Source organism: Equus caballus, chromosome 1 (assembly GCF_041296265.1).
Source record: "Equus caballus isolate H_3958 breed thoroughbred chromosome 1, TB-T2T, whole genome shotgun sequence".
Classification (NCBI taxonomy): domain Eukaryota; kingdom Metazoa; phylum Chordata; class Mammalia; order Perissodactyla; family Equidae; genus Equus; species Equus caballus.
In genome coordinates this window covers 61,883,028-61,906,713 of record NC_091684.1, presented here as the reverse complement: position 1 = coordinate 61,906,713, position 23,686 = coordinate 61,883,028, and the positions used below count along the sequence as shown (strand labels likewise).

The 23,686-nt window shown below is 36.0% G+C and overlaps 2 protein-coding genes across 9 annotated transcripts in view; one reads left to right on the top strand and one right to left on the bottom strand.

The window, feature by feature from the left end:
- FAM149B1 (family with sequence similarity 149 member B1) overlaps window positions 1-18,836 on the bottom strand; it is a 67,145-nt gene extending 48,309 nt beyond the window's left edge. For 2 of the 5 annotated variants that reach the window (XM_001502897.5, XM_005602465.4), the window contains exons 1-4: window positions 18,698-18,830; window positions 14,233-14,337; window positions 13,150-13,279; window positions 503-645 (exon numbers count right to left, since the gene is read on the bottom strand). In XM_001502897.5, coding sequence (XP_001502947.1) covers window positions 503-645; window positions 13,150-13,279; window positions 14,233-14,337; window positions 18,698-18,744 — 425 coding nt within the window. In that variant the 5' untranslated portion in view covers window positions 18,745-18,830. Of the gene's footprint in view, window positions 1-502; window positions 646-13,149; window positions 13,280-14,232; window positions 14,338-18,367; window positions 18,590-18,697 lie in introns of those variants that run through there. The other 3 variants (XM_070227388.1, XM_023644927.2, XM_070227377.1) reach the window with 3 other exon arrangements.
- Window positions 18,837-18,896: 60 nt separating this feature from the next.
- Window positions 18,897-23,686, top strand: part of ECD (ecdysoneless cell cycle regulator) — a 28,114-nt gene continuing 23,324 nt past the window's right edge. The window contains exons 1-2 of one of the 4 annotated variants that reach the window (XM_001503827.6): window positions 18,897-19,399; window positions 20,674-20,891. In XM_001503827.6, the coding sequence (XP_001503877.1) occupies window positions 20,687-20,891 (205 nt within the window). In that variant the 5' untranslated portion in view covers window positions 18,897-19,399; window positions 20,674-20,686. The remainder of the gene's footprint in view (window positions 19,400-20,673; window positions 20,892-23,686) is intronic. The other 3 variants (XM_014733034.3, XM_005602464.4, XM_070227362.1) reach the window with 3 other exon arrangements.

Sequence of the window (23,686 nt, the reverse complement as noted above, 5' to 3'; positions counted from 1 at the left end):
TATAATAATCTTCATTAAATCTGCCAAAATGGGTGAAAGCCAGCTAAATCAGTGAAGACTATGAATTATATTCTTAAGAACAAGAAGCTTTATAAATTTTAAGTATGTAAGGTACACTAATGTGGTTTCTAAGGGAAGCTTCCTAACAGCCTACGTTTGCTTTCAAATATACATAAGAATTTTTTGCAGACAACAGTGTAAATAAATACATTTTCTGAACTTCTTCAAAAGAAAGTCTTCTTGGACAGCTGCAATACACAGATCTTAGCTACTAGTATAGAAATGTTTTACTCGGTTAGGATGACATATTGGTAGTTACAAACACTCTGAGAAACCTCCATCAACTTGAATTTTCTCTCAACTGAGGGTTTATAGCACATGGCCTTATTTACATTCATCAAAATCATGCCCATAACGATTTCAGAACACAAGTTTTTTTGAAATCTACTTTTTAAGTTTTAGTATTAGCTATGAATACAAGTTAACTCTAGGGCTTCAATACCTGAGATGAGGAAAACTACATGTCCACTGTTGGCACTCTTCTTGTAGACTCTTAGTATGTACACTCAACTTCTGCTCATACAAGAGCTCGTCAATGGCTGTGAACATTGCCTGGACTTTTTCAGTGGCATTTTGATCAAGTTCCTAGAAGAAAATATCACCCCAAAATATTTAGGTGAGGTTTAATCTCTGTTAAAAATGGTAAAGCTTGAAAGCAATCAGATTTTGTCTTGTTTTCAATATTTAGTACATTTGAAATACTGCTGAATTTCTGTGAAAGAAAAGTTAAGTTACTGAGTTTTCAGATCTTAGAATATTCAGCTGTCCTCCCTATTCCTATTTAAAGAAAATTTATAGAAATATCTACTTTTAAAAGTAATATTTTCTTCATCATAAAAATACTGTGTTTATTGTAATCATTTTGAAAAATCTGGAATAGTATAAAGGAAAAATAAAAATTACCAATAAATCTACCACTCAATGATTGCTAATTTTAGTATAGTTGCTGGGTTCCAGCATATATTTAGAGCTTATGGTAGATAGTCAATCTTACTTTGTAGTCTGCATTTTTCACTTAACAATTTAGGTTATGTCCTTGCCCTCTGTAATTCTATTCTTTTTTTTAAAGATTGGCACCTGTGCTAACATCTGTTGCCAATTTTCTTTTTCTTCTCCTCAAAGCAGCCCCCCCACCCCAGTACATAGTTGTATATTCTAGTGTGAGTGCCTCTGGTTGTGCTATATGGGACACCGCCTCAACATGGCCTGATGAGCGGTGCCATGTCTGTGCCCAGGATCAGAACAGGCGAGACCCTGGGTCACCGAAGCAGAGCATGCGAACTTAACCGCTCAGCCACGGGGCCGGTCCCTGTAATTTTCTCCTTCAGCAGCAGCCAAAGGGATGGCTATAAAATCTGAATATGATCACATTATCATGTTATCTGATTCTTTGCTTACTCTCTACTTCATCTGAATTTATGCCCCCTTTTACATTCCAGTGGAAGAAAAGTTATACCTTCTTTTAAAAGCATAAGATGAGAAATACGTATTTTTCACTCTAAGAATGAAAGTCAGCCTCTACCCAATAAAAAAAAGGGCTTCCTAGGTAGATATGAAGGTTAACTTTAAAGACTCAATGCAAATATATTTTAAACATTTATTACTGTTTTCAAGCTCCTGGGGGGTGAGATGGGACTTTCCTAGTCTCAGTGAAATTTGTTATTCTTTTCTATTAAATATTTATCTACTTAAATTCTTTCTCAGCCTTCTTTTGTTGGTATTTGCCTGTTATAACTTTTCCCATCCTTTTGTTTTCAACATTTGGGGGTGATTCCATTTTTGACATGGTGGTTGTTGTTGTTGTTGTTGTTGCTGTTGTTTCTGGTGAGGAAGATTAGCCCTGAGCTAACATATGTGCCAATCTTTCTCCACTTTATATGTGGGTTGCTGCCACAGCATGGCTGACAAGTTGTGCAGGTCTGTGCCCTGGATCCAAACCTGTGAATCCAGGCCACCAAAGCAAAGCGTGCTGAACTTAACCACTACACCATGGGGCCCCTTGACATGTTTCTTTAAATAGCATGTAGCTGGATTTTTAAAATCCAATTTCAGAGTCTCTTTTATAGGTAAATTTTATACTCTTATAATTATTGTAATGTGCAATATTTGGACTTATTTCTACCATTTATTTTATGTTTTCTATTTAAACTTTTTCTTGTGTTTTTTATTCTCGCTTCTTCTGTTACAGTGAGTTTTCCTTATTCCCCCTATCAATTTGGAAGTTATTCATTATGTTTATATTCTATTAGTAGTTATACGTAAAATTTTGGCATCCATACTCTGTTTTTGTAATGAAGTCTACAGTTTTTCAGGATTTCTGTCCTCCACTAAAAGAAAGCAAGAACTTTGACCATTTCACAATATATATATACATATATATATTAAATCATTACATTGTACACCTAAAACTAATACAATGTTATGTGTCAATTATATCTCAATTTAAAAAAAGAAAAAAGAAAAGGAGAACAGATATAAGACACAATGGAAGGATAGAATTCACAGAACTTGATGACTGATTTGATAAGAGAGATAGTTATGAAGATGGTGAATCTGAGCCTTCTAGTCTGGGTGACAGAAAGGATGATGCTAGTAATAAAAGTGAACATTCATCAAACAAAATATTCTTAGCTGAGAAGATCTCAAAGATCTTTATACTAAGTAACCAATCTCTATCATATCTTTTTTTGTTTAACTTTCTATTTTCACCTAGTTTTAGACTTAGTATCATATATTTTTAAAGCAGTAAACACTTAGGACTTCTCAGGAAACTCTCTTACCAGTGTTTTTCAAGCTTTAGGATAGTGTGGGTCATGAAATGAATTTAAATTGTTATTAGAAAATACCAAAAAGCAGAACAGAACGTAAAATATCATAGTGATCACTCATATAAAGACTATTACTTTGTGGAACTTTGTCTTCTGTTTTATGTAAACATACTCGGTCACAATGTCAACATGTCAGTTTGAGTTGTAGTTTAAAAAGTTGGAAAGTCAGTGATCTAGACAGTGCCCAACAAGTCATCTTTCTAGTCTAAACCCTCCCTCCTCCAGTTTACAGGATTAGAGTAACGACATGAACAAAAAGGGATGGAGGGGCTTGAGGCATCTTTTATCAAGTTGACAATGAACAACAATTATGTAAAACAAAATTCTTAAAAAAGGACTTTAGGGGCCAGCCCCATGGCCGAGTGGTTAAGTTCGCGCGCTCCGCTTCAGTGGCCCAGGGTTTCACTGGTTGGGATCCTGGGTGCGGACATGGCACCACTCATCAGGCCACGCTGAGGCGGCATCCTACATGCTGCAACTACTAGGACCCACAGTTGAAATATACAACTATGTACTGGGGGGATTTGGGGAGAAAAAGCAGAAAAAGAAAAAAAGATTGGCAACAGTTGTTAGCTCAGGTGCCAATCTTTAAAAACAAAACAAGACTTTAATATGCTTTAATTTTCCTCTAAGCATCTTCCATATTATTTTGAATTTTATTATGTGTTGTTTTTAACACAAAATGTTATTATTTGTTTTAGTTATTACTTAGATTTACCCATATGCTTTGTCAATGACCTTGCTCTCTGTTGCTTCTTGTATCCCATCCTCTCTTCTGGCTTTATTTTTCTTCTTGCTGTAGTCTGTCCTTTAATAGTTCTTTCAGTGAGTATATATGGATGGGAAACTATTGTTCTATAGATGTTCAAAATGTCTTTATTTTGCCTCACTATTAAATGATAGTATATCTTGTATATATCATTTATCATATGTATCACATATATTATAATATATAATGTATCTCATTTTTTCCTTAGTAGTTGGAAGATATAATATCATTATCATCTGGTATTTATTGTTAATTGTTAGCAATCTGTTATAAGTCTGATTTTTACTCCATTATACATAGTCTGTCTTTTTGAATAGCTTTAATATTTTTTTTTTTTTTGATTTTCAGCAGTTTCAGTTTCTCTGGAATATTTCTGGGAGGTTTTTTTGTTGTTGTTGTTGTTTTGCAGGGAAAGATTTGCCCTGAGCTAATATTTGTTGCCAATCTTCATCTTTTTTTCTTTCCTCCCCAAAGCCCCAGTGCATGATTGTGAATCCTTCTAGTTCTTCCATGGGAGCTACCACCACAGCATGGCAACTGACAGATGGGTGGTGTGGTTCCATGACCAGGAAATGAACCCAGGCCACTGAAGTGGTGAGACCAATGAACATTAACCACTAGGCAATCAGGGCTGGCTGTGGATTTTTTCGTTTTTTTAAAATTTTGTCCCTCACTTGATATATTTTTTTCAACATAAAGACTGTTGTCTTTCTTCAATCCTTAAAACAAAAAATCAGTGATTATTTAAATATTGCCTCTTTTCCATTCTTTCTTTCAAAAACTTCTGTTAGATATATATTGCAGCATCTTAATCCATCTTCTATGTCTCCTAACTACTCTTCAAATTCTCAATGTCTTTAGCTCTCTAGTTCTAGGTGATTTTCTTAGTTCTATCATTCAATTCACTACTATTCTGTTTCACTGGGTCCAGTTTACCGTATCTATTGAGATATTTCAAATGCTATTATTCATTTCCAAGATTAAAAAATTTTTTTTGATTCTTCTCCCCAAAGCCCCCCAGTACATAGTTGTATATTCTAGTTGTAGGTCCTCTTGGTTGTGGCATGTGGGATGCCACCTCAGCATGGCTTGATGAGCAGCACCATGTCTGTGCCCAGGATCCAAACCAGCGAAACCCTGGGCCACCAAAGCGGAGCACGCGAACCCACCCACTCAGCCACAGGGCCAGCCCCTTTTTCCAAGATTTTAAACCAGCTCTTCATATCTATCTGTTTTTAAATTAAATTCTCTGCGCGCTTTGTTTTAAAACCTCCAATAATTTTAATGGATGCTATCTTGTCCCTTAACTCTTGGAGTATTTAAAAAGTTTAATAAGCCTTATCAAGGAATAATTTACGTATAATGACATTTTAACTATATACAGTACAATGAGATTTGACAAACATATTCACCCAAGTAACCACCATTCATTTCCAAATATAGAAAATTTCTATCACCCCAGAATGTTCCCTCATACCCCTTTGCAATTGAAGTCTCCCATTCCCCATGCCAGGAAACCAGTGACCTGATTTCTATCACTATAAATTAGTTTTGTCTGCTCTAAAACTTCAAATAAATAGGATCATGCAGGATGTACTTTTTTGTGTCTAGCTTTCTTCACTCAGCAGAATGTATCTAAGGCTCACCCATGCTATTGCATTTGCAGTATTCATTACATTCTATTGCTGAAAAGTATTTCAAGAATATGCCACAATTTTTTTTATCTATTCTCCTGTTAAGGGACATTTGCATTCTTTAAAATTTTGTTATCATGAATAAATCTAATATGAACATTCATGTATGAGTCTTTTTCTGGACATATATTTTTATTTCTCTCGGATAAATACCTAGCAGTAGCATTGCTGGATCTTATAATGAGTGTATGTTTAATGTTAAAAAAATTTACTAAACTATCTTGCAGAGTAGATATACAATCTAGCACTCCCAACAGAAATGTGTGAGCATTAAATTTGCTCCACCTCCTGGGCGATACTAGGTATTGTCAGTCTTTTTAGTTTTAGCAATTTTAGTGAGGGTAAAGTGGTATATCATGACAGTTTTAAATTTGCATTTCCCTGATGATTAACCCTACTGAGCATCTTTCTATATGCTACTTGGCCATTCATATATCTTCTTTCACAGAATGTCCAAGTCTTTTGCCCATTTTTTCAACTTGTCTGTCTTCTTAATATGAAGTTTTAAGTTTTGGATAAAAGTCCTTTGTCAGGTATATTGATAGGCATATCTTGTTTTGTTTTGCTTTACAGATACTGCATTTTTACAAATGGAAAGTTTGTGGCAACCCTGCATAGAGCAAGTCTATCAGCGCCATTTTTCCAACAGCATTTGCTCACTTCATGTCTCTGTGTCACATTTTGGTAATTCTCTCAATATCTCAAACTTTTTCATTATTATTAGATTTGTTATAGCGATCTGTGATCAGTGATCTTTGATGTTACTATTGTAATTGTTTTGGGGAACCAGGAACTGCACCCATATAATATGGTGAACTTAATCCATAAATGTGTGTTCTGACTGCTCCACTGACCGGCTGTTCCATCTCTCCATCTCCGTGGGTCTCCCTATTCCCTGAGACACAATATTGAAATTAGGCCAATTAACAACCCTACAATGGCCTCTAAGTGTTCAAGTGAAAGGAAGAATCACACATCTCTCACTTTAAATCAAAAGCTAGAAATGATTAAGCTCAGTGAGGAAGGCATACTGAAAGCCAAGATAGGCCAAAAGTTAGGCCTCTTAAGCCAAACAATTACAAGTTGTGAATGCAAAGGAAAAATTCTTGAAGGAAACTATAAGTACTACTCCAGTGAACACACAAATGATAAGAAAGTGAAACAGCCTTATTGCTCATATGAAGAAAATTTTAGTGGCCTGGATAGAAGATCAAACCAGCCACAACATTCCCTGAAGCCAAAGCCTAATCCAGGGCAAGACCCTAACTCTTTTCAACTCTGTGAAGGTTGAGAGAAGTGAGGAAGCTTCAGAAGAAAAGTTTGAAGCTAGCAGAGGTTGGTCCATGAGGTTTAAGCAAAGAAGCCATCTTCATAACATAAAAGTGCAAGGTGAAGCAGCAAGTTATCCAGAAGATCTAGCTAAGATAATGACGGTGGCTACACTAAACAACAGATTTTCAATGTAGATGAAACAACCTTCTCTTGGAAGAAGATGCCATATAGGACTTTCATAGCTAGAGAGAAGTCAATTTCTGGCTTCAAAGCTTCAAAGGACAGACTGATTCTCTTGTTAGGGGCTAATGCAGCTGATGACTTTCAGTTGAAGCCAATGCTCATTTACCATTATGAAAATCCTATGGCCCTTAAGAAATATGCTAAATCTACTCTGCCTGTGCTTTATAAATGGAACAACAAAGGCTGTATGACAGCACATCTGTTTACAACATGGTTTACTGAATATTTTAAGACCTAATGCTCAGCAAAAAGCATTCCTTTCAAAATATTACTGCTCATTGACAGTGCACCTGGTCACTCAAGAGCTCTGATGGAGATACATGAGATTAATGCTGTTTTGATGCCAGCTAACACAACATCCATACTGCAGCCCACAGATCAAGGGGATATTTTAACTTTCAAGTCTTATTATTTAAGAAATACATTTCATAAGGTTATAGTGCTATAGATAGTGCTTCCTCTGATGGATCTGGTCAAAGTCAGTTGAAAACCGTCTGAAAAAGATTCACCATTCTAGATGCCATTAAGAATATTTGTGATTCATGGGAAGAGGTAAAAATATCAACATTAACAACAGTTTGGATGAAACTGATTCCAAGTCTTATGGATGACTGAGGGGTTCAAGACTTCAGTGGATAAAGTAACTACAGATGTGGTGGAAACAGCAAGAGAACTAGAATTAGAAGTGGAGCCTGAAGATGTAACTGAATTGCTGCAACCTCATGATAAAACTTTAACAGATGAGGAGTTGCTTCTTAAGGATGAGCAAAGAAAGTGGTTTCTTGAGATGGAAACTATTCCTCGTGAAGATGCTGTGAAGATCATTGAAATGACAACACAGGATTTAGAATATTACATAAAATTAGTTAATAAAGCAGTAGCAGGGTTTGAGAGGATTGACTCCAACTTTAAAAGAAGTTCTACTACGGGTAAAATGCTATCAAACAGCATCATACGCTACAGAGAAATTGCTAGTGAGAGGAAGAGTCAGTTGACGGGGCAAACTTCATTGTTATCTTAAGAAATTGCCACAGCCACCCTTCAGCAATTACCAACCTTTAGCAACCACCACCTGAGTAGCCAGCAGCCATCAACAACCAGGTAAGACCCTCCACCAGCAAAAAGATTACAAAGGCTCAGATGATGGTTAGCATTTTTTAGCAATAAAGTATTTTTTAATTAAGGTACGTACATCATTTTTTAGACATAATGCTATTGCACACTTAATAGACTACAATATAATATAAACATAATTTTTGCATGCACAGGGAAACCAAAACATTTGTGTGACTCGCTTTATTGCAATATTCATTTTATTGCAGTGGTCTGGAACTAAACCCACAATATCTCCAAGGTATGCCTATACAAAAGAAATTCCAAGTGGTTTAAAGACCTAAATGTGAAAATTGTGAAAGTTATAAAAGCTACATACCAGGAAAAGATACTTGCAATACATTTAACAAAGGATAAGTGTATCATGATTAATTGCATTTAGTTACTACTAACAAAAACAGTAACAGTGGCTTAAACAAGATAAAAGTTAATTTTTTTCTCATTAAAATTAGTCTAGGGTTAGGCATTAACAAGCTGATATGGTGGCTCCATGGATATCAAGGACTCAGTTTTTTCTATCATTTGCATCCTCAGCGATGCTTCATAGTACAAGATGGCTGCTGTACCTTCAGTCATAGTTCCGTGTTCCAGGCAGGAATTCGGAGAAAGGAGGTTAAAAAAAAAAAAAAGCATTCCAGAAAGCCCTATCTCCTGACTTTTGTGTGTAACTCATTAGCTACCCCTACTTGTAACAGAGGCTGGGAAATAAATTTTCAACTGGGTGCAATACCCAAAGTTCTGTAGTTCTTGAAGGAGAATAGATATAATATACATATATAACAGTCTCTGTTATAAGTATCTAGAACAGGGGTCAGAAAACTATGGCCAGTGGGACAAATGTGACCCACAGCCTGTTTTGTAAATAAAGTTTTATTGGAACACAGTCACACCCATTTATTTACACATTGTCTATAGCTGCCTTCTTACTACAGTGACAGAGTTAAGGGTCCTGACAGAGGCTGCCAAGCCTAAAATATTTACTATCTAGTCCTTTACAGACAAAGTACACCTACTCCTAATCTAAAAGAACTCCTACTAATTAGTATGAAAATGATAAATTAAAAAATATGAAATATAAACAGGCAATTCACAGACTACAAATATGTGCGACATCATGTATGAACTCTCCAAACATAATTCTGAGCAAAAGAAGCCAGATACAAAGAATACATATTGTATGATTGCATTTATATGAAGAACAAGAACAGGCAAAACTGGTGATAGAGGTCAGAATAATGGTTATCTTCGGGGTTGGCAGACAGCATCTAGGAACCTTGTGGGGTGCTGATTGTCTATGTCTTGATCTGGATACTGTTTTCATACACATACACACACATACATGCACACACACAATACGTTAGTTACGCAGTTTTCTGTAAGTTGTACAGCTTTTTTTTCTAGCCACCCCCGAGATTGCATCAGGTATCTTTTTTTAAATCTAAAGGTCTGGCAAAGATTTAAAAGTTAGACAATTCACCATTTTGGTCAAGAGTGTTGGAAAACAGGCTCTTCCATGTTCCTGGTGAGACAACAGATTGGAATAACTTTTACAGAGGTCAATTTGGCAACAACTTTCAAAATTACAAAAGCACATATCTTTTGACCAGCAATTCCACCTCTAGAAATTTATCCTCAGATATATTCACATTTATATAAAATAATATATACGCAGGGTTATAAATGACACTTTTTTTGTAATAGCAATGGCTATGCAGCCATTAAAGAACAAAGAAGTCTTTTATAATGTTGATAGTCTTCAAAATATATTGTTAAGTGGAAAAACAAATGGCACTGAACAGAGTATAAAATGAGAAACTTTATGTAAAAATAAAAATAATTTAAATGTACAAAGTTAGTAAAGGAATCAATTAAATTTGTCAATAAAGAATTCCTATCTGGTTACTTATTGAAAAAGCTTTAGTGTTTTGCCATTTAAACTGATACTTGCTATTCAATTGGCAAATGGTCATTATCAAGTTTCAAGGGTTTCCTTCTATCTTACTGAGAATTTTTATAAAGTATGATTTGAATTTTATCAAATATCTTTTCAGCATCTATTGGTTTGATCATATTTTTTCCTTTAATTCACTGATGTTAAACATATTAATACATTTGCAGATATCCATCTTCGTACTCCTAGAAGATACCTTACTTGCTTATTGAAAAAAAAATCAAACCATATAAAACTAAAATAGAACAGAATTGGGGTAGCTATAAAATTTTTAAATAATAGAATAAAAAAGGAAAGTCTTTCTTCACATCATTATATTAACTTTGAATTTTAAAATATTACTTTAAAATAAATAAACCTAAGAATATAAACTCCAGAATGATTATGAATAAAAAATATATTCATCAAAGCAGTAGGCCATTAATTAAATTGGGGGGAAAAGTGTATTCCTATATACCAGTGACAGCTCAAAAACACTAAGACTGTTCACAAGTAAGTAAAATGAACAATTAAATGCTAAATTCAATTTTAATATGAATTGTAACTTACAACAAGAGATTTACTCAAAGTAAATAATAAAATGATAAAGAAGACTAAAGGAATATCTATATAAAAGAAATATATTTCTAGCTAGAATACTAAGTTCAGTTAAGATGACAAATGATTGAAATGTGTATAGAAAGTACTTAGCACAGTGCCTGGCATCTACAAATATTCAATAAATTTTAGTTCTTTCTACACCTTCCCTAATTTAATATAAAGTTATAATGCACTATCAATTAAATCCCTGATGAATACTTTATAAAATTTGATACAAGTGAAAATAAAATTTATCTGAAAGAGTAAAGAGGACACAAACTGGTAGATTTGCCCTAAATATTTTCAAAATATCATGAAAACCATATGATATAAGTCAAATATAGAAAAATGGTTCAAACAAAATAGGTTCAACAGCGTAAGAACTTAATTCATACCTCACACCATATATTATTAAAAAGTCTGGTGAGTTAAAAAGCTTAAACTTGCAAAATTCTATTAAAAAGCTCTGAAGAAAAATATTATTCCATTTTTCTAAAGATAGAATCCTGACTAGTAAAGAAATGAAGGTCAACAGTGATATAATTGTATTTTAATATTAAAAAAAATGTTACAAAATAAATACCAAAAGGAAAGCAAGGGAATGGGAAATATTTGTATGACATTCCTAACTTATAAAGAGATACTAATTACAATATAGAGACAAATGATGGAAATATACAGTCAGTACACTAAAACCTCACAATCAGCCATCAAATTAACTCATTCATCCCCTTAGGATAAAATTTAAATTCTTTACCATGGCCTACAATGCCTTATGTGATCTAGTCCTGCCTACCTCTCCAATCTCATTTGTGCTTTTCTCCCCTAGTATACCATCCTCCAACTATCTTGACCTTTTTTTAGTTCTAAGAACACACCAAACACTTTCCTTTGGACACATAAAGCTCTTTTCCTCCTTAGGGCTTTGCGTATGCTGCCACTTACCTGTCTGGAAAGCTCTTTTCCTCACTCTTCATGTAGTTAACTCTTCAATCTTCAAGTCTCAGATCTACCCTACCTGATAACCCTATCTAAAGTGAATTCCCCTTATAATGTTCTATTTCAGCACTTTGTCATCTTCCTTAGAGCACTTACTGCCTTTTGTAGTTATTTTGTTTATTTGCTTTTGTCAGTCTCCCTCATTAGACTATTGAATCATGTAAGTTGCACTCACTTCATATGCCCCAGTACAGTATCTGACAACAAATGTGTTCAATAAATATTTTTGAATGAATGAAGGAAAACTGAAAACCCAAGTATCAGATAATAAGGGAAAGCTCTATTTATGATATATTAAAACCAGGAAATATAACTACATATAACTATTCAAGTTGACAGGTATGGAAGTAGTAAAAGAAAATGTCTGTATGAAATAATAGAGAATGAAAAAGCAGACCACAAAATAGGATGCACATATTTCGCACAACAATGTAAGGAAGGTACACATACATCCAAATTAAAATGACTGGAAAATAACTAATGGTGCTAATAATAGGTTTTAACAATTAGCAGGTTTTTGTTAAAAAAGCAGGTTGCTAACAACAACATTATATAAAGTGAGTATTGTGGAAAAGTGCTCACAAAATAACATTCAATGAAAAAATTGAGCATAATATTGTATGTACACCATGATTATAGCTAGACCAAATTAAATACACATTGAAAGAGCACACAGAAAAACACCTATTGCACCAAGGCAATAAATAAGCATAAAATTTCTTTTAAAGTTGCTAGTCTTTTAAAAATAATATTTTATAATGGGAGATAGCCATAAATAAGTGAATAAATGAATGAATGAATAAATAAATAAATCTCATTATCTCAACAGCCAATTAATAACGACTGACTAACATTTTGGGTAAATATCTTTAGTCATTTTTTCCTACTATATATAAGCACAAAAGTTTGTAAAATAAAATTAGAACCACACTATACATATTATTTTTAACCTGCATTTTTTCATTTAACAATATATCATAAACATTCTTGCAGGCTATAAACTTAATAATAAACTTTCAAAAACTTTTTGGGGGCCGGCCCTGTCACCAAGTGGTTAAGTTTGCGCACTCCACTTCGGTGGCCCAGGGTTTCGCTGGTTTGGATCCCGGGCATGGACCTAGTACCACTCGGCAAGCCATGCTGAGGTGGTGTCCCACATAGCAGAGCCAGAAGGACTTAGAATTGGAATATACAACTATGTACTGGGCGGGGGGGGGGGGGGGGGGGGGTGGAGAAGAGAAAAAAAAGGAAGACTGGTAACAGATGTTAGCTCAGGTGCCAATCTTTAAAAAAAAAAATTTAAACAACGAGGTAACATTAGTGGTGGAGAGACACATCAGTGGACTAAGCATAGCAAAAGGAGTAGATTCAAGGGCTAGGTCCATACTAACTTGCAACTGTTTAAGTCAAACACCAAGCATCTCTAAGGATCAACTACTGTATCCATAAAACAAAGCAAATAGTGAAAGAGGGTGAAGACTGATGCTTCTTTACAATTATTATAAAGTGTGGTAAATTTAAGTATTAAAATGTAAGGAGTGTAGGAGAATGAAGGAATGAAATATACTGACAAAACTGACAAACCCTAACTCCCAAAATAGTCTCCCAACCATTTCATCAGACTGATAACATACAACTCACACCATATCCCCAGGAGAAGTCCGAGCTGCCTTCAGTAGAGATCCCTGTGCCTGTATAACTTGGAAAAGCAGACCTTGAATTCCCAGTGTCAGCAGATGTAAAAGGTGATTCTAGTGTGATGTCGGACTCACTAAATGCACAATTTGGAAGGAAGAAAGAAAACAGAAAAATTCTTATATTTCTTCAAGTTTCTGCAGCATTAATTACTCAGTAATTTATTAGGTGATAAGTAAGTGCACAAATATATCCACAGAGGCAAAAATAAATGAAGAACTTGAAGTCTGAGCATGAAAGAAAAATCCTACCTAATTCCTATAGAATTGATGTTAGCCATTCTAAATAATTCTAGTCATAATTTACAATGAATACTTTAACATTCCACTTATAGCATCTACCCTTGACAACTAAAGACACTTGAGAAATATTAATAGCAGTATCTGAACTTCTAGGGCCCTTTTACAGTTTACCAAGCACTTTTACAGATAGTAATCCTATTTTATCCTCCCAATGACCTGGTAATGTAGAACTCAATTAACCTCATCTCAAAGACAAAGAATCTGAGATTTAGTACTAGGTTTTATGACTATGGTTTTTCTAGGATACCACATTGCTTCTCAGAACCCTCTGTGCAGCTATAGTCTCCTCTGTTCTATTTCTTAAAATAGTAAGTACAGCTAATATTTACTCAGCATTGACTACATGCCAAGCATTGTGCCATGTTTTACATACTTTATCTTATTTATATTCACCAATCCTTGAAGAGATACTATTATCAGATAAGTAACTTCCCCAGTGTTACTCAGCTAATAAGTGGCAAAACCAGGATTAAAAATCAGATCTGTCGGACTCCTCCTGAGTCTATGCTTTTAACTACTTCATAATACTACTTTTCAAAGGTTTTAAAAAGAAGTATGATGTTGTTTCCATTAGCTGTTCCAGAATGAAAGTTGAATGGTACTGAAAACATGATAAAAATTCTTGCTTTGTTTCATTAGCACATGACTTGATACCAATCCTAAACCAAAAAATAAAACTTGCTGTTATCAGATATAATAAGCAAACAAGTACAATTTGTGTTATTACCTTTGGGAACATGTGTCTTTTCCATGGCTGTCATTGGTAGAGGAAACTTCATCCAGCTGCTCTGGAAGGGGATGATGATTAAGAGCATATTTCGTTATTCCTTTCCTGTGAAAGATAAAAACAAAATTATATTTCCTGTAAAGAAAAAATATATACTTTTCAGTAATTTGATGTACAAGTTAGTCACCTACTAATTACTGCTCTGGAATTGCACTGTCCAATATGGTAGCCACCAGCCACTAGCAGTTAAAATGAGGTTGGTTGGAAATGAGATTCACTTTAAGCGAAAAACACACAATTTCGAGGTCTCAGTACAAGAATGTACAATATATCATTATTTTACCTTGATTACATGTTAAAATATTTTACATATACTGGGTTAAACAAAATATATTCTTAAAATTAATTTCTCTGCAAGTTGAAATATAAGTTATAACAAGACACCTATTAGAATAGCTAAAATAAAATAGAGTAAAAACACTAAATGCAGGTGAGGATGTGGAGAAACTGGATGTCTCATACACTGCTGGTGGGAATGTAAACCAGTACAGCCACTCTGGAACAGCGTCATGTTTTCTTATAAAACTAAACACATGCATTTACCATAAGATCTAGCTGTTGCACTCTTGGGCACTCATCCCAGGGAAATGAAACTTCTGTTCACACAAAAATCTATACTCACATGTTCACAGCAGCTTTGTTTATAATTGGAAAAAACTGGAAATAACTGAAATGTCCTTTGATGGGTGAATGGTTAAAATCTGCTAATATCCACACAACGAAATATGGTTCAGCAGTGAAAAGAGTGTACTATTGATACATGCAACATCTTGGATGGATTTCAAGGGCATCATGGTTAGTAAAAAAAGCTAATCTCAAAAGGTTACATACTATATGATTCTATTTATATAACATTCACAAATGACAAAACTATAGAGGTGGAGAAAAGATTAGTGGTTACCAAGGGATGGACAAAGGAGTGAGTGGATGTGAGGGTTACACAGGGACGTTCCTTGGTAGTGATGAAACAGCTCTCTATCTTGATTGTACTGGTGGTTACACAAACCTATAAAGGAGACCAAATTGCATAGAACTATGTACACACATCCACACACAAAGGAGTGGATACGAATACTGGTGAAAACTGAATGAGGTTTATAGTCTAATTAACAGTATTGTACCATTTGTTTTTTGGCTTTGAAATTATACTTTAGCTACGTAAGTTGTCATCATTGGAGGAAGCTGGGCGAAGGGTTCATGGGACTCTATGTACTATTTTTGTAACTTCCTGTGAGCCTATAATTATTTCAAAATAAAAAGGTAAAAAAAATAATTTCACCTGTTTCTATTTTTTTTTTTAAGATAGAGTAAGAGAGTGTGTTTCTTTTTTTCTTTGCAGGGAAAGATTCACCCTAACATCTGTTGCCAATCTCTTTTTTTTTCCTTCCCCAAAGCCCCAGTGCATGGTTGTATACCCTAGTCATAAGTCCTTCTAGTTCTTCTATGTGAGCTGCCACCACAGCATGGCCACTGACAGATGGGTGGTGTGGTTCCATGCTCAGAACCGAACCCAGGCTGCCAAAGTGGAGCATGCTGAACTTTAACTATTAGGCCATCAGGGATAACTCTCTCTACTATTTACTTAATGTGACTACTTGAAAATTTAAAATTACATATGTGGCTTGTATTATATTTCTATTGGACAGTGCTGCTCTAGAGAGTTCAACATGTGCACTAGAATAAACTATGGGGTCAATTATTATATATTCTAATCCTAATCATCTACATCTACATTTCTTTCCCCACAAAATTCTGTAGTCAAATAAATTTTGGAAACTTGACAGGTTAAACAAAGTTACACAGGTTTCTTTACAAGAGGTCTTCCCAGCTCCTTTAATATGCAAATGCATATTATAAATCTCTAATACTCTTATTTCACAGGAAAAGAAAGTGAGGCATAGACGGATTACTTAAGCAGGTTACTTAAGGTCATATGGCTTAGTAGGTAATGGAGCCAGGATTCAAATTCAAGTAGTCTGGCTCCGAGGCCTCTCAGAGCAAACGGGTAGTTTGAGATTTTAGTGAATTATATCATTTTGTACATCAAGATAAAGCTAAGGGCCTTTAAAGGGGAGCTTGTACTTTAAATTATTTCTCAATGGTGGGGATGGATTTGTGCAGTTATTTGTACCTCTCTCATTCAATGATCCTATAACCAAAAGCTTGTCTTCGAGACAGTAGTGGAAATCAGAAATGCAGATTCCAGCTACAAAGTAGAAACTTAAGACAGATTTAGTCTGTCAGAGAAATCTGATCATGAAGTGATAATTAGATAACACCAAAGAAATATTAAATTTGATCACAGCATTGTGGCTACATAAGAAAATGTCTATAATTTTTAGAGATGCCTAATGAAGTATATAGGGGTGAAATGATAGTGTCTGGGATTTTGCTTCCTTATTTCACAGATGACAGACAAAGAGGCTGAAAAAAGATAAAGACAATAGATGAAGCAAATATATTAAAATTTTGACAACTGTTGAATATGAGTGATGAGTGGTTCAGTATATTATTCACTGCACATTTATGTTTGAAATTTATCATTAAAAAATGTTAAGCTGTATGTTGAAAATCACTGTTTCCCAAACTTTTTTCAATGTCTATACTTTGAAACTATTAGGGAGAAAACTAAAGCTATTTCTTCAAAACAAATTATCATTATAACACCTAAAGTAAAAATTGCTTTTAATTAACTGTCATTAAGATGCATATAATCTTCATTATCTTCATTATTCACATCATCCTGACTCATCTAGAGAATCACCTTTTGGGAGAGTTATCTTTAGGGAGTATTAAATCAACAATAGAGAACAAGGAACATAACTATACTGGGTCAATAATTCCGGCCCAATTAGTTCCTATTAAGAATTTTTTCCCATGAAATATATATTTTTTAATTTTCAGAATGGTCAGAATTAATTATAAAAGCAGATTTTTAGTTAAGCCCTGTGCACTTTGTTGGTAAATGAGTTTCTTCTTCCTAGTTCCTAAAAAGCTTATTATCTGAATGGCTACTGTGTAGATATCCTATTACTTACTAGATAATAAGCTTCTAAAAGGCAAGGAGAGACCATAGACTGATTTTCTTTGTATGGCTATTGTACCAAGTAAAGGTGGAAAGGGAAAAGGAAATGACCGTTTACTGAGGATGTACTTTGTGTCAAGCCCTGTGCTACTGCTTTAGATATGCTTCTAAATAAGTCTTATTTCTATATTACAGAAACAAAGCCTCAAAGATTCAGTAATTTGCCTAAATGTCACGTGGCTAGAAAAAAGTCTAGCCAGAAACCCAACCGTGACTAAAACTACCATGCTTCTTATAACCAGTTAATATTTAATTAACAAACGTATGGTTACTAAAATTACAAAGCTCAAGGGAGAAAAAAATGATGGGTATTTGGGATTAAAAAGTCCAAGCTCAAAAACATATTAGTTATATAATCTTAAAATGTGTAACCTTTCTGATACTTCATTTTCTGAAAAACTGAAGATAATCATACCCATCTTACAGAGTTGTTACAAGGATCAAGATGTGTAAGTCTTTTTGAAAGTGTAAAGTATTAATAAACATACATTATTATAATTATTACATTACTATAATTTAAATATTACATTATTATAATTGTGTAATTATAATTATATATTACAAATATATTATATTATTAATAAACATACATAATTGCTAAATTACAACACCTCACTAGGGTAAGAGGTGCGTCTTTAAGCCATCTCTCTAAAGATTCTAAAATCTCAAAAGCAAAACTTATCCTTAATGATTCTGATGCTTAATTACAGAGGTGGGGAGGCAGTAGTGCAAAGGTTATGACCACAGGCTTCAGAAATCAGATAGACATCAGGTTTGTACTTCAGCTCCACCACTTTCTGACCGTGTAATCTATGGTATGCTACAACCTTTAAACCTGGGATCTCTATCTGTAGAATGTGCAAAATAACAGTCCCTATCTGGTATCCTTGTCAACACGATTAAGTGGGCTAACGCTTGTAAGCAGCTTTGCACGGTGCCTGGCACTAGGTCTATTCAACTTGACGACAGCACTTAGTCAGCTATTAATACCTTCTGGAGTCTTCAATAGCCTTCGACAATGGGGCATGAAGCACTGGGGAAACTATAAATGCCCGAGAAGACCCAGTCCCTCCGTTCAGGAAGTGGAGCCCAACAGGGCCAAGTCCTGGGATAACAAGGTGACATGCCCTCAGCTAGAGATGGAGATAGAGGCGGCAGCGTCCAGCAAGGCTGGAAGGAGTGAATTCTGAAGAAAATTTTCTTTCCCCTGCCCTGGGAAAGGAAAAGAGCGAGGGACTGGTCAGAGTGGGTCCCTAGAGCGCCTGTGGTCCGCCTTGGCCTCCCCCGGCCCCAGCTGGGGTTGCTGAGCAGTCCACTCACAGCTCCAAACTCTGTGGCACCGCCTTCCGAGTGTATCTGGAGACCATCCTCCGCTTCCTCCTTAGCCGTGGCTGGGGCGGGCACGCCAGGGTGGGGGCCACCGGGCCTGGCCCTCCCGCAGGCTCCGGCCCGGCCCCCTCCCGCCACCTTCCGGCCCCGCCACGCCCCGTCGCCTAAACTCCGAATCGCCACCCTACCCAAGCGTCCCCCACCTCTCCAGTCCTCCGCCCTCCCTGCTTCCCCGCGGGAGCGGAAGTGACGAAGGCACTGGGGCATCCACCTAAAGCTCCCGCCGACGCTCAGCGGTGGTGACGCTGGGCGTTCCGGGGCAGAGCAGTTTTCTGGCTTTCAGAACCTCCGCTGGCCTCGGGTCCCAGAGAGGCTTCCGGACCAAGCGTGGGCCAGGCTTTGGAGGCTGCCGGCAGCTCCTGACCAGCTCACGCGGTGGGAGGGCGGCTGAAGAAACGTGCCGCAGCAGAGACGTGCCAAAGAGGCCGTAGAACCGTGAGCAGATTGGTTTCATTTTGTCCGAAAGGAAGGAGGGAGACTGGTCTGAGTGAAGAGCACTAGACTCCAAGTCAGGCCTCTGCTGCTCAGTGGCTTCTCTTTCTGTGCTCCTGGCTCTCTCATCTATACAGTGAGGAGTTAGCCCGAGGATCTCAAAGTCCCTTCCAGTTCTGACACTAAATTCTTCGTACTAAGGTGTGCTTGGCATTCTGGGGTGCGGGTGGGTAGGATTATTATCTGTCCTTCTCGTTTGAAAGGTCAAATGATGGTTTGGACAGACTGTGGTGGGTGTCTAGATAGAAGATGCAGGTTCCTCTCAACCTCATTCTATTAGTCCGTTAGAAAACAGAGTAAGCATAAAATCGAATTGCTGCCTTACAGTGGACCATCCAGTGCAGGGCCTTTATGCACTAAGCTTCATCTGGCAGCAACAGTAAGCTAGTACTTTTGTTTGTAAGAGAAAACCCTTAGAAAATAAAGACATATCTACCACCTCTTAATATACCAAAGCTATACCCCCGAGACCTGAAAAGGGGACAAATTTAGGACAGATAGTTATAGGACCTAGAGCTATGGCAGATTATTTCGGGGTGAGATGATAGGACATGAATGTTTTGTAGTTTTGAGTTCCTCTATCCCATACAATGTTCATAAAAAGCAGAGGTTTAACTTCTGCAGAGTAAGGGAGATTGCTCTTAAGAGGGTTTAAATAATAAAAATTTAAACTAGGGAAGGATTTTAGAGATGATACAGTAACACTCTCATTCTGCAATTAAGGAAAAAGCACCAGAAAGAGAAAGTGAAATGCCCAAAGTGACACAACTCATTAGACCTGGGACTCTTGACGGTATTTAAACAGATGACGTTACTGCAGTGTTTCTCAAAGTGTGTTACACACACCACTGCTAATACAAGGGCAAGCATTTTTAATTTATTCTTGCATACTTATTACTTAATTGGGAATGTGATACTAGATTTCCATTCACTGCATTATATCAAAAGTTCCTTTAACATAATTTTAAGTATAAAGAACATAATTTTAAGTATAAAAATGCCATTAAAAGAATATTAGATAGGGGCCAGCCTGCTGGTGTAGTAGTAAAGTTTGCGTGCTCCTCTTCAGCAGCCTGGGGTTCATGGGTTCACATCCCGGGTTCAGACCTACACCATTCATGAAGCCATGAAGCTGTGGCAGCAACCTACATACAAAATAGAGGAAGATTGGCAAAGATGTTAGCTCAGGGCCAATCTTGCTCACCAAAAAAAAAAAATATATATATATATATATATATATATAAAATAAATGTTACTATACTTGGTACGTGTTCAAGGCAAAAATCATGATGATGGTATGTGGTAACTAAATTTTGAAAAACAATGTTAATGGAATTGACTAGAATAGTTCAGGGAATGAGATTTTTCTTCTGCATTATTTTATATGGTTTATATTATTGAAACTTTAAATGTAGTTTTCAAAGAAGGATGGAGGAAAATAAGAAGCTTGCTATAGTGGAAGACACTGTGAAGTACTGCCTGTTCCTGATACCAGATGAACCAAGAGATCCAGAAAAACACAAAGAGATTCTTCAAAAGTATATTGAGAGGATAATGATCCAGTTTGCACCTGTGCTGGTCCCCTATATCTGGCAGAATCAGTCTTTCAATCTCAAATATAAACCTGGGAAAAGTAAGGCTCTTTTACTTATTTTGATTTGATATGTGTGACTTTCAATGTCCTTCTGACAACAGTGATCATAATAGTCCATAGTTCATTCACTGTTTTCAGGAGATTTAAATCCTGAACTTTTTAGATTAGTGATGCTTGCCTATATTCGGTTAAGCCCTTAAACTTGAAAAAGAATTTTTTCAGTTCATATTGATGAAAACTAATAGTCATTGCCTTAGTGTATGTTCTCAACATTATTAAAACCTGGCTATTCTTTTGAACTTTAATTGCTTTGCTGTGCTATGATCTATCTAGGTATCTATACTAAAGAGATTCAGGCATCTGGCTTCCTTAACCATAGTTCCTTTAGCTGTTACTCTGTATTCCTCACTCTTGATAATGTGTGTAGTAGGCTGCCTTGTTTCATATAGTTGTTTGGTGGGGTTCTGAGAATAGCTCTTCCTGACTTATAAAGAGAAATAATTGGTCTTTATGACCATTATTTGTCACTCAGAAGCATTTTGAGGTTTCTTCACTGCTTCCCTGTGTTGTTGGTGCTTGAGATCTAACCTCTGGCCAAATATGGCACTTTGTCCTATCATTTCTTATAGTTTTACTAAAATGAATCATGGATGGGTGACCAAGGCCCAACTCTTGCAGTGACTTGTGTGGGGTCTTGTTTCAGATCAGGAGTCTGACATCTTGTGATACCATCAATCTGGCTCTCAATCTAGTTCTTATTTGTTATCTTTTGGCTAGCAGTTGCCAAATGTGTTCCCTACTGTTAATTTTATTGAGCTCCTGCTCACTGAAACGTGATATTTAGTGGCAAGAACACTGTCACATTAGCACAGCACATCCAAAACCAACTCCTTATCTTTTTTCTAGAAATTCATTTTTGTCCAGTGTTTTCTCATTTTCCTTAATGGCATTGCTATCCACGTAGTTATCCAAGCTTGTTAGTAATTCAAAATGATACACAACTCTTCACCTCACCATGTTCAGTCAGGCACTAAATCCTAGTGTGGTTACTCCTAAAATATGCCCCTTCTCTACATCTGTTTGGCTATAGTCTAGGCCCTCTTTATCTCTTCACCTGAAAGACTACAGTAGCCCCCTAACTAACCTTTCCGGTTCCACTGTCTCCAGTTTCTCACACTGTTGCCAGTTACCTTTGTAAAGTACAAATTCAGTCACTTCACTCTCCTGCCTACTATCCTTTAACAGTTCCCCATTGCCTCCGGATGAAGTTCAAATTGAAGTTTAATACATAAGGTAGATAAAAATAGACACTCTTAATTGGACCTTCTCTAGTTGAAAAAACTTGGGAGATCTGGGGTGGGAGAAGAAGAGTTGGTTGGGCTGGTCTTCCCACTTGTGTTTTTTCTTTGCCGTGGCATCTCTTGAAACACTCCACAATGCACTTGTTTGATCTTCATTCTATTAATGTGGGGTATTATATTGATGGATTTTCGTGTGTCAAACCATCTGTGCATTCCAGGAATAAATCCCACTTGGCCATGGTGTACAATCCTTTTAATGTGTTGTTGAATTTAGTTTGCTAGTATTTTGTAAAGGATTTCTGTATCAATATTAATCAAGGGTATTGGTCTATAGTTTTCTTGTATTGTCTTTGTCTGGCTTTAGTGTTAGGTGCTGGCCTCATAAAATGAGTTTAAGTGTATTCCCTCCTCTTCAATTTTTTGTAAGAGTTTGAGGAGGATGGATTTTAATTCTTCTTTAAATGTTTGGTAGAATTCTCCAGTAAACTAATCTGGCCTTGGGCTTTTCTTTGTTGGGAAGTCTTTGATTACTAATTCAATTTCCTGCAAGTTAAGGATCTGTTCAGATTTTCTATTTCTTCACAATCCAGTCCTGATAACGTTGTGTGTTTCTAGGAATTGACCCATTGCTTCCAGGTCATCCAATCTGTTGGTGTACAATTGCTCATAGTGTTCCCTTACAGTGTTTTTTTATTTCTGTGGCATAGGTTGTAATATCCCCTTTCATTTCTGATCTTAGTTATTTTAATCCTCTCTCTCTTTTTTCTTTTAATCTAACTAATGTTTTGTCAGTTTTGTTGATTTTATAAACAAACCAACTCAGTTTAATTGATGTTTTTCTATTCTCTATTTCATTTATCTCTGCTCTACTCTTCATTATTTCCTTCCTTCTGCTAGCTTTGGTTTAGTTTATTATTTCTTTTTCTAATTCCTTAAGGTTTAAAGTTAGGTTGTTGATTTGAGATCTTTTATAGTTATAAACTTCCTCTTAGTACTGCTTTTGCTGCATCCCATAAGTTTCAGTATGTTGTGTTTTTGTTTTCATTTGTCTCAAGATATTTTTTATTTCCCCTTGTGATTCCTTTTTTGATCCATTGGTTGTTTAAGAGTGTGTTGTTTAAGTCTACATATTTTTGGATAATGCACTTGTTTGAAAATTTCTGCTCCATCTATATCTACCTTCCTAATATTCCCAGAACACTCCATTGTGTGTTATGCCCCTTTGCCTTTGCTGTTCTCTCTTTCTGGAAAGCCTACTTCTGATCGTTCCTCCAGATGAGCATAGTTCAGATATCACATCCTTTATGCTCACATAGCCCTCAATGCATGCATGCCTCTGTTCATCATCTTGTTTTGAGATGGCTTGGTTGTCTATCTCCTGTTGTCTAGACCCTCAGCTCCTCAAGAGTAGGCTTCTTGTATCTTGTTCAGGATTGCAACCCCAGCTCCCAGTATAGTACCTGGAGCATAGGCAGTCAATGAATGTTTGATTGAATGATTACTTATATTTTTATTTGCACTGACAAATTTATT